Raw genomic sequence first — 10,855 nt, 5'->3', positions numbered from 1 at the left:
GGGAAGACAGAGGGGAGGTGGGCAGGAGCTGGGGTGGGCCCACAGTCGACCAACAAGGGGTCTGGATTCCAGGCCATAAGCCTCAGGGAGCGTTAAGCACAGGGACATCTGCCATATTCACTTTAAGGTTGGACGGGAGGAGAGCCAGCCAGGAGCTTGCCTGTTTGAGAGAGAAACAAGGCCTGGCCTCCCGAAGTGAGGGACTCACCCCCATTCACCTCTTCCCCCGTCCTCACCCTACAAGCACGTAACGGGTTAAATCCACTCTGGCTCCTCCAACACTCCTGGCTCCCCAGCTTGCCTCTTCTAGTTCGTCCCACATGCAAGGCGGCCCTGAGAACCCGCAGGACCCAGCCAAGGAGGGCGCCAGGCTGCGAGGGAAGCCCCTCGACTTTCCCACCCCACTCCCCTAAACAGCCTCCAACGCATCTGTGTTATTTTTATTTTCTTTGCTTTGGTCTATACAAAAAAACCAATAACCAAAAACATAAAGCGATAATAATAAAACACTCTGCTGGGACCTCCCCCAGCCCCCCACACCATGTGCGGGAGATGGGGGGGGTCTGAAACAGGAAGGGGAAGAGAAAGCCCCTCACCACACACCAGAGGGGTCAGCCAAGAGCACTTCTCAGGGTCAGCTAGGGCAGCTGTGTGGGTGGGACAGGGGTGTGAGGGAGCTGTCCCCAGAGCTCCCTGGGGAGTGAGGGGTGGGCAAAGCCAACTAAGCATCCTGGAGAGAGAAGTCAGCGTCTCCTGGAGCAGGTGACTCACTCCATATCTCCGCCCCATCTCCCCTGGACGGTCCCTGAACTTTTCAAGAGAAGCTTTGGATTTCGGGGGGTTGGGTCTTGAACCTGGGCCCTGGAGACCCTGGGGGCTTAGAGCAGTTGGTCAGTGGAGTTCAGTGAGAAAATCAGACCCAGAGAAGGAACCAAAGCCCTTCCAGGCCCAGGCAGCTGGAGACAGGGAGGCTGGGGGTTTGGGGGGGTTGCTGGGGGGAAACAGAAAGGGTGCTTGAGTCTGAAGCTTTAGTGGCCAGGGCCACAGGGGCGGGGAGGGGGTGTTAGGCCCTGGACCCATGCCCAGGACAGAAAAGCAGGAGCAGAACACTATCCCAAGAAAGACCCTACAGAGGACCTCTGGAGGCGCGGGGTGCAGCAGGAAGTCACGCCCCAGCTTCCCCAGCTCAGGCACTTTTCTGTCTTGCCCCATCGCCTGCACGGAGAGCCTCTCAGATGAGGAACCGCACCTGTTGGGGGAGCGGGGACAGACAGGGGTCAGGGGCTCAGTGGACCTGCATCCACAGAAGCTCATGTCACTCCGTGTCACCTGCCCACCACCCCCAGAAGGGGCCAGCAGGAACAGGACTCCCCACCCCCACCAAAGACACAAGAAGAAGGCAGGCCAGGGCACGCCGTGCTTGGGGAAGCTCAGCAGCAAAGGGTCCCCCCCAAAAGAGAAGCACAGGTTTCAGCGGGGAGATGGGAGGGCCTCCAACAGAAGTAGGTTCTAGAGAGGAGGGAAAAACCTGCAAAGAGGGGGCCGTACTGGGGCCAGGCCGCCTAGGCCAGCATGTGGTCTGCAGTGGGGTACGGGGGCCTGAGGCCGTCGCTGTAGGTGTCGATGGGGTAGTCTCCGTCCATGTCCATGTGCATCTCCAGCGGGTCAAGGGGCACATCGCTGGAGTACATGGGGCGGTAGGTGGCATCCATGTCTGGGGACGAAAAGTGGGGGTCGGTCCTAGGGTCTGCAAGCCACCCTGCAGGGGGCAGTCTGCACAGCCTTCAGCTGCCTCCTCTACCCATGCCTACCCCTGGTGGGCCTGACCCCTCCCCAGACCCCACACCAGGGCATCTAGACTGGGGTACATGTGGATGCCACAGAGCAGTTGCCACTGGTCCTCTGGCCCCGGAGACATAATATTGCCCCCTCACACACACCCACACAGCCACCCAGGATCTCCAGGGTCCTGAAGAGCCTGGCACACACTTACCATCTCCGTAGGGCTCATTGATGGGAATCATGCTCTGGGCCTGAAAAAGGAGAGAGAAACATGGAGGAGAGGTTTGAAAATGCAGGCTCGAAGCTGGATCTCAGCTGGGGGGAAGGGAGAGATGCTTCTAATAGAAGGGGCTGAGCCGGATGTGGTGGCTCACGCCTGTAATCCCAGCACTCTGGGAGGCGGAGGCAGGTGGATCACTTAAAGTCAGGAATTTCGGACCAGCCTGGCCAACATGGTGAAACCCCGTCTCTACTAAAAATACAAAAAAAAATAGCTGGGCGTGGTGGCGCACACCTGTAATCCCAGTTACTTGGGAGGCTGAGGCAAGAGAATTGCTTGAACAGGGAGGCAGAGGATGCAGTGAGCCGAGATTGCGCCACTGCACTCCAGCCTGGGCCACAGAGCGAGACTCCATCTCAAAAAAAATAAAAAATAGCCCAGGCACAGTGGCTCACACCTGTAATCCCAGCACTTTGGGAGGCCAAGGTGGGCAGATTACAAGGTCAGGAGATCGAGATCATCCTGGCCAACAAGGGGAAACCCTGTCTCTACTAAAAATACAAAAATTAGCTGGGGGTGGTAGCATGCGCCTATAGTCCCAGTTACTCAGGAGGCTAAGGCAGGAGAATTGCTTGAAACCAGGAGGCAGAGGTTGCAGTGAGCCAAGATCACGCCACTGCACTCCAGCCTGGCGACAGACCAAGACTCCGCCTCAAAAATAAATAAATAAAAGAGGGGGCCAGAGAAAAGCAAAGAGGCCTTGGAGGAATACAGGATGATGAAATGGGGTTACCCAGTGCCCTGATGTACTCGTGTCCTCAGTACTCCCCAGGGAGGAGGGTTCCCCATTCATGGAGCAGAAACTCCTGCTGGATTAGAGCAGCTCATGGGAGGAGGGTAGGAGGCACAGGACTCAAGAATGGGTGCAGGGCACTGCTCCACCCTGGAAAAGACCGCCCATAGCCTATCCAGCACCTCCACGCAAATTAGGAAAAGCACCCCCTCCTCAAACACCGTATACTCATTTGGGCAAAATAAAAATTGGCGTTGTGTGGATATATGGTTCAACCACTATTTCCATCTGCTAGGAATTATTATAAATGATCCAACTAAAAAATAAAAATCTATAAAGTTGACAGTAGTAGGAGACCCCCGAAAGTGTTGCCCTTGGGCAGTGCACAACTTGTGCAACCAACTACTGCGGTCCAGCCTAGGATACTCACAGCCTCCCAGGCAGCCGGGTCATGCTTGAAGAGGGAGTTGGTGAGCTCCACGGACACACGCTTCCGGTAGTCTGGGTTCTTATCCTCAGAGATGCGGAACAGGACAGCAGCAGCATAGGTGGCTGAGCAGAGAGGAGAGGAAAAGCCAGGTTAAACGTCTGCCAGCCTCCATCATGGCTGGGGGAGTGGGACCCAGCTGCCCTCTCCCAGCTCACCAGTGCCCTCGTTGCGGGAGTGCAGCAACTCCATGAGTGGGGCCGAGGCCCCCTCTGCATCAATGGCGTCGGCCGCCTCCTTGTCCTGGGCCAGCTCACATAGCACCCCAGCGGCCACGCGCTGGATGTTCTCCACCGATGAGTACAGGAGCTGGGGATAGGGGACATGGGAGGCAGGGCAGAGGTGGGAAGGGGTGAGGCAGGCCGGACAACACACCCCACAGCCCTGCCCACCTCCACTCTGCAGCAATTCCATAGTGGAAAACGGGCCATCACTGGGGAGTAAGTGTTACTGCTTTAAACTGGGCTGAGCGTGGCTACCTTAAAATTACCTGTGACTCTGCCTCATCTAACCATTGGAATCTAGTGTTAATGAGCTCACTGACATGAAAGATGTTAAATTCTTGTCTGTTATGGTACTTGCACATATGCTCCCCGTTTGCTGATTTTTTTTAAATGCTTTTTTAAGGTTCTTTCTGAAATAGATGGTTTTCATGTTTATGTGTTTGAATCTCAAGTTTTTTTTGTTTTTGTTTTTTCCATTTGTGTTCTCTTTCCTTGCTTTGAAGCTTAGAAAGCCATGCCTATGCAGTGGGTTGCTAAGTAGTCAATCTGGTGTGGCCACTTTCCTCCAAACTCCTCCAAAGACCTCTTGATGCCTGGTCCAGGCCCCCAAAATCTGGGACTCCTAACCTTGCCCTCTAAGCAGTGGTGGGGGGACCTGTCCTGCCCACCGGCCCCAGACTCACCTGCACAAACAGAGGGATGGTGTTGAGCCGGAAGATCTCCATGCGGTTCATGGGGTCCCGGGCGAGGATGTGCAGGGCTCCGGTGCAGCCCTCCACAATCTCCTCCATCCTCACACCATCCTGCGAGAGAGGAGGCAGGGGGCATGGGACAGGTGTTGTCAGCCGAATGAACTTCACAGGCTCTTGGAATTGGCATCAGTTGCAACTGACCTCTGCATTCACACACACACCCACAGAGGACACATGACCCCCCAGGAAGGTTGTCACAGGCACCACCAGCTCACATACCGTGTAGGGCTGCTGTGTGCCTGCAGCTACGTGGCGCTGGGCATCCTGGTGGGCCTTGACCAGCAGTTGGACGAGGCGGGGGATGACCGCTGCCTCCTGCAGTGGGGCATGGTTGGCTGGGCACAGGGCCAGATTCCTGATCAAGCCGATGGTTGCCTGGCAAAAAAAAGGGGGCAGCGATCAGGGGCACTTCTTGGACATCTGAAGGATCCCAGCTTCCCAGCTTCAGGTATCCCCTCCCTCCTTCACCTCTTCTGTCCTCGAGGCCAGACTCAGGCATACTAGAAGATATCCAGAGAAGGAGACCATCCCAGCCATGTCACTTAATCCACAGGATCTGGGGGTGCTCATGGCTAATCCTTTTCTTTTCTTTTTGAGACGGAGTCTTGCTCTGCCGCCCAGGCTGGAGTGCAGTGGCCAGATCTCAGCTCACTGCAAGCTCCGCCTCCCGGGTTTACGCCATTCTCCTGCCTCAGCCTCCCGAGTAGCTGGGACTACAGGCACCCGCCTCGTCGCCCGGCTAGTTTTTTGTATTTTCTTTAGTAGAGACGGGGTTTCACCGTATTAGCCAGGATGGTCTCCATCTCCTGACCTCGTGATCCGCCCATCTCGGCCTCCCAAAGTGCTGGGATTACAGGCTTGAGCCACCGCGCCCGGCCACTTTTTTTTTTTTTTTTTTTGAGACACAGTTTCACTCTTGTTACCCAGGCTGGAGTGCAGTGATATAATCTCACCTCACTGCAACCTCCACCTCCTGGGTTCAAGTGATTCTCCTGCCTCAGCTTCCTGAGTAGCTGCGATTACAGGAGCCCGCCACCATGCCCAGCTAATTTTTTGTATTTTTAGTAGAGACAGGGTTTCGCCATGTTGGTCAGGCTGGTCTCAAACTCCTGACCTCAGGTGATCCGCCCACCTTGGCCTCCCAAAGTGCTGAGATTACAAGCGTGAGCTACTGCGCCCGGCCGCTCATGGATAATTCTAATAGCCTTTGCTAAAATGACACCCCATTCCAGAACATCCTGCCAGCCCCATCCCCAGACCCTCACCCTGTCCCCTCTCTCTTAACCACCCCGCACAGACACCATGGCCTTGCTTGCTTTTCTGATCGTTCCCCAAGCCTGAATCTCAGGAAGTCTTTGCTCTAGGTGGCCCCGAAGCCTCCTGCTTGGGCGGTGCCCACATTATCATGAATCCCCAGCAGGGCAGCTCTGGAAGGAGGTGTCCTGAGACTTCCTCCCCAGGGTCCTTGACCCACAGGAGCCACTCTGGCCTCCCAGAGCCTCTCAAGGTGTCATCCATTTCATCCTCAAAACAAGATGCCAGGAGGGCAGGGATGAAAATCACGTGAGATGGGGATGTGAGCACACAGCAAATGACTTGCCAAGGTCACTTGGCACTTAGCTGCTGGGTTAGGATGCAAAGCCCCCCCTCAGGTTTGCAGCAGGGACCAAGCATCAAGGAGGGGTCACACTGACATTTTTTTTTCTAAACATGGATTTTGTTTTTTTTAATTCAATGTATAGGCCAGGAGCAGTGGCTCACGCCTGTAATCCTAGCACTTTGGGAGGCCAAGGCAGGCAGATCACTTTAGGTCAGGAGTTCAAGACCAGCCTGGCCAACATGGTGAAACTACGTCTCTACTAAAAATACAGAAATTAGATGGAAATTGCTTGACCCTGGGAGGCGGAGATTGCAGTGAGCTGAGATCGTGCCACTGCACTCCGGCCTGGGAAACAGAGCAAGACTCTGTCTCAAAAATAATAATAATAAATAACAATAATTCAATATATAGAATCACTTAGAGTCATTCTTAAGTGCACTTTTTTTTCTTTTTTTTTGTGAGACGGAGTCTTGCTCTGTCCCCCAGGCTGGAGTGCAGTGGCCGGATCTCAGCTCACTGCAAGCTCCACCTCCTGGGTTTACACCATTCTCCTGCCTCAGCCTCCTGAGTAGCTGGGACTACAGGCGCCTGCCACCTCGCCCGGCTAGTTTTTTGTATTTTTTAGTAGAGATAGGGTTTCACCGTGTTAGCCAGGATGGTCTCTATTTCCTGACCTCATGATCTGCCCGTCTCGGCCTTCCAATTTTTTTTCTTTTTGAGACGGAGTCTCACTCTGTCACCCAGGCTGGATGGAGTACAGTGGCGTGATCTTGGCTCACTGCAAGCTCCGCCTCCCGGGTTCACACTATTCTCCTGCCTCAGCCTCCCGAGTAGCTGGGACCACAGGCGCCCACCACCACGCCCGGCTAATTTTTTTGTATTATTTTAGTAGAGATGGGGTTTCACCATGTTAGACAGGATGGTCTCTATCTCCTGACCTCGTGATACACCCGCCTCGGCCTCCCAAAGGCCTGGGATTACAGGCGTGAGCTACAGTGCCTAGCCACGTTTTTTGTTTTTGTTTTCCAAGACAGAGTCTCTCTCTGTCACCCAGGCTGGAGTGCAACGGAGAGATCTCAGCTCACTGCAACCTCTGCCTTCTGGGTTCAAGTAATTCTTCTGCCTTGGCCTTCCAAGTAGCTGAGATTACAGGCACAGGCCACCATGGCCAGCTAATTTTTGTATTTTTTATGGAGGCGGGGACTTACTATGTTGGCCAGGCTGGTCTCAAACTCCTGACATCAGGTAATCCTCCCGCCTCGGCCTCCCAAAGTACTAGGATTACAGGCGTGAGCCACTGCGCCTGGCTTGTCTGTACTATTACATTGTCTTAAATGTAGCTAGCGGATGCCCCTGCCAGCTGGCTCCTGTGCCCATTGACAAGACCCTCATCTATGGTAGCTTCCTCACTCTCTGGCACCAGATGCCACCTTGCCTTTGGCTGCCTTCCTTGTCTCTACATATGGATACACACACACACACACATGCCTTTCTCCATAACTGTCCCTTGGGCCTGCCCAGCCCTTGGCCCACTCTCACTTCCCCTGCCTGACAGGGAAATGACACACATCTCTCTTCCACCCAGGTAGCCTCAAGAAGAAGACCCCACCCCTTTACACGCCCAACTCCCTATGGGAGAGGCTAAGCATCCCCCAGAATCCTCTCTGCCCTGTGTCTCTGTAGTGGCTCTCCTGATTTTCAGCAGGACACACAGCCATCTGGCTGGTGATCACATTTCCTAACCTCCTTGCACCTTGATGTGGCCGAATGACCAAGTTCTGGGGTGTGTGCAGGAGTGATGTCTGACACTTTCTGGTGGCCGCTAGCCCTTCCCAGTTCTCAGGGCTAGAACACATCCGTGGGGATGATACAGTCCACTCATTCGTGTGAGGACAACTCTCTCGTCTATACCCAGTGGCATAAGAAATGTGCTCCATGGACCAGTAGCAGCACCTGCGAGCTTGTTAGAAATACAGAATTGGAGGCTGGGCGCGGTGGCTCAAGCCTGTAATCCTAGCACTTTGGGAGGCCGAGATGGGCGGATCACGAGGTCAGGAGATCAGGACTATCCTGGCTAACACGGTGAAACCCCGTCTCTACTAAAAAATACAAAAAACTAGCCGGGCAAGGTTGCGGGCGCCTGCAGTCCCAGCTACTTGGGAGGCTGAGGCAGGAGAATGGCGTAAACCCAGGAGGCGGAGCTTGCAGTGAGCTGAGATCCGGCCACTGCACTCCAGCCTGGGTGACAGAGCAAGACTCCGTCTCAAAAGAAAAAAAAAAAAGAAAGAAATACAGAACTGGGCCGGGCGCGGTGGCTCACGCCTGTAATCCTAGCACTTTGGAAGTCCGAGGTGGGTGGATCACCTGAAGTCAGGAGTTCGAGACCAGCCTAACCAACATAGAGAAACCCTGTCTCAACTAAAAAACACAAAATTAGCTGGGCATGGTGGCACATGCCTGTAGACCCAGCTACTTGGGAGGCTAAAGCAGGAGAATCGCTTGAACCCGGGAGGCGGAGGTTGCGGTGAGCCGAGATTGTGCCATTGCACCCCAGCCTGGGCAACAAGAGCAAAACTCTGTCTCAAAAAAAAAAAAAAAGAAAAAAAAGAAAAGAAATACAGAACCATCCGGGCCCGGTGTCTTACACCTGTAATCCCCACACTTTGGGAGGCCGAGGCTGGTGTATTGCTTGAGTTCAGGAGTTTGAGACCATTCTGAGCAACATGGTGAAATCTACTAAAAATACAAAAATTATCCGGACATGGTGGCATGCACCTATAATCTCAACTACTCAGGAGACCAACGCAGGAGAATCGCTTGAACCCAGGAGGCAGAGGTTGCAGTGAGCCAAGATTGTACCACTGCACTCCAGCCTGGGCAATAGACAAAGACATTGTCTCAAAACAACAAAAAAGGCCGGGCGCGGTGGCTCAAGCCTGTAATCCCAGCACTTTGGGAGGCCGAGGCGGGTGGATCACAAGGTCAGGAGATCGAGACCCTCCTGGCTAACACGGTGAAACCCCGTCTCTACTAAAAATACAAAAAACTAGCCAGGCGCGGTGGCGGGCGCCTGTAGTCCCAGCTACTCGGAGGCTGAGGCAGGAGAATGGTGGGAACCCGGGAGGCGGAGCTTGCAGTGAGCCAAGATCGCGCCACTGCACTCCAGCCTGGGCAACACAGCGAGACTCCGCTCTCAAAAACAACAACAACAACAACAACAAAAAAAAGACATATGGAATCGTGGGCTCTCTGCAGTAGGCCTGCTGAATTAGGACCTGCAGTGTGTGTGCGTGTGTGTGCGCATGTGTCTATGTGTGTGTGTGTTTGTTTTAGATTGTTTGTTTGTTTGTTTGTTTCGTTTTTCAAATTTTTTTAAGAGATGGGTATCTCAATATGTTACCCAGGCTGGTCTCAAATTCCTGGCCTCAAGTGATCCCTCCACCTCCGCCTCCGCCTCTGCCTCACAAAGTGCTAGAACTACAGATGTCTGCATCTGCACCCAGCTTCCTGTTTTTCTTTTCTTTTAAGACATAGATTCTTGCTCTGTCACCCAGGCTGAAGTGCACTGATGCAGTCATAGCTCACTGTAACCTCCAACTCCTGTGCTCAAGCAATCCTCCCACCTAAGCCTCCCCTCCCCAGTAGCTGGGACTACAGGTGTGCACCACCACACCTGGCTAATTTTTGCTGTTGTTGTCGAGACAAGTCTTACTATGTTGTCCAGGCTGGTTTCAAATTCCTGGCCTCAAGCAATCCTCCTACCTTGGCCTCCCAAAGTGTTGGAATTACAGGCATGAGCCACCGTGGAACCTGCAGTTTAATGAAACCGCCCAGGGTACTCCTGTGCATTTTGAATTCTGAGCTCTGCCCTAGGGGCTGATGGAGCTAGAAGATAGAATCTGGAGAGCAGAGCCATTGTTGAGGTCTAAACTATTACACGAGAGAGAAATAAACTTCTGTCTTATTCAAGCCACTGTATTTAGGGCTTCTTTGCTATAGCAGCTTTGCCTATACCAATACAGCACCTAAGCCTGCTGCAGGGAGCTCCTTCCCCTCGCCTAACAGCAGTACCTTGACCAGTGGCCACTGGTTGGGCTGGTTGAGCAGCTTCACAATGGCCGGGATGCCATAGTTGAGACGCACAGAGTTCTGGGCCATCTCGGCCTCAGGGTGGCGGCTAGTGAGGTGGCGCAGGGCGCAGACGGCAGGCTCTGTGATGTCGTCCTTGTCACCAGCACGCAGGATGGCGTGGATGAGAGCCTCCACACCGCTGTTCTGTGTCACCAGCGTCTTGTTCTTGCTGTTGTTGCAAGTCAGGTTGGAGAGTGTGCCCGTGGCACAGGTGAGGACGTTGACATCATCCACGCTTAGCTGGTTCACCAGAATCTTCAGCACACTCTCCAGGCCCTCCTGGAGGGAAAGGAAGGGATGGGGGAGTCAAGGAGCAACCAACTCCAGGGAGCCTTCTCGAATATGTCCAAGGGGAGCGGGATGACCTAAAGGGGTCAGCCCTGCCTGTGTGTGCCTGGGAATTTTCATCCCCATGACCCGCCACACCCTGTGAGAGGGTGTTACTATCTTGTGGTGCAAATGAGGCAATGAGGCTCAGAGAGGTTGAGGAACTTGCCCACAGACACACAGCCAGTGGCTGGATCTGAACCCAGGCCTGACTCTATGCCCCATGTCTCTTCCCTCCAACCCATCAGCCTTTCCCTGGGGGCCTCAGAACCAGGCAGAACCCTCCTCAGGCCAAAGTACGGTGTCCAAGGGAGGCCTCAAGACCAGGAGGCAACTGTTGAGGGGGCCACATGTTTCCGTGGCCCAGCTGTGCCACGTCTACTCACTTGTCACCTTTCTGGGCCTTAGTGAAGGCAGCAGTGCTGCCCGACCACCCTGGGGCCCTGAGCCAAATCCACTTCCAGTAAAATCACTACCTCAGACGTCTCACTTCTCCCAGGGAGACACATAAGCCTTGTGGTGGGACAGAAAAACTCCAG

At 54.1% G+C, this 10,855-nt stretch overlaps 1 protein-coding gene across 6 annotated transcripts in view; it reads right to left on the bottom strand.

The window, feature by feature from the left end:
• Positions 1 to 425: 425 nt before the first annotated feature.
• Positions 426 to 10,855, bottom strand: part of JUP (junction plakoglobin) — a 33,382-nt gene continuing 22,952 nt past the window's right edge. For 5 of the 6 annotated variants that reach the window (XM_033183025.1, XM_033183029.1, XM_033183026.1 and 2 more), the window contains 8 exons: positions 9,930 to 10,268; positions 4,478 to 4,633; positions 4,190 to 4,309; positions 3,441 to 3,591; positions 3,226 to 3,347; positions 1,994 to 2,033; positions 1,549 to 1,714; positions 426 to 1,249 (listed from right to left, as the gene is read on the bottom strand). In XM_033183025.1, coding sequence (XP_033038916.1) covers positions 1,563 to 1,714; positions 1,994 to 2,033; positions 3,226 to 3,347; positions 3,441 to 3,591; positions 4,190 to 4,309; positions 4,478 to 4,633; positions 9,930 to 10,268 — 1,080 coding nt within the window. In that variant the 3' untranslated portion in view covers positions 426 to 1,249; positions 1,549 to 1,562. Of the gene's footprint in view, positions 1,250 to 1,528; positions 1,715 to 1,993; positions 2,034 to 3,225; positions 3,348 to 3,440; positions 3,592 to 4,189; positions 4,310 to 4,477; positions 4,634 to 9,929; positions 10,269 to 10,855 lie in introns of all 6 variants that reach the window. The other variant, XM_033183027.1, reaches the window with a different exon arrangement.

This window comes from Trachypithecus francoisi, unplaced genomic scaffold (genome assembly GCF_009764315.1).
Source record: "Trachypithecus francoisi isolate TF-2019V2 unplaced genomic scaffold, Tfra_2.0 Lachesis_group20, whole genome shotgun sequence".
Lineage (NCBI taxonomy): Eukaryota > Metazoa > Chordata > Mammalia > Primates > Cercopithecidae > Trachypithecus > Trachypithecus francoisi.
Note: the sequence above shows the minus strand (reverse complement) of the source record. Positions and strands in the feature narration are given on the sequence as shown.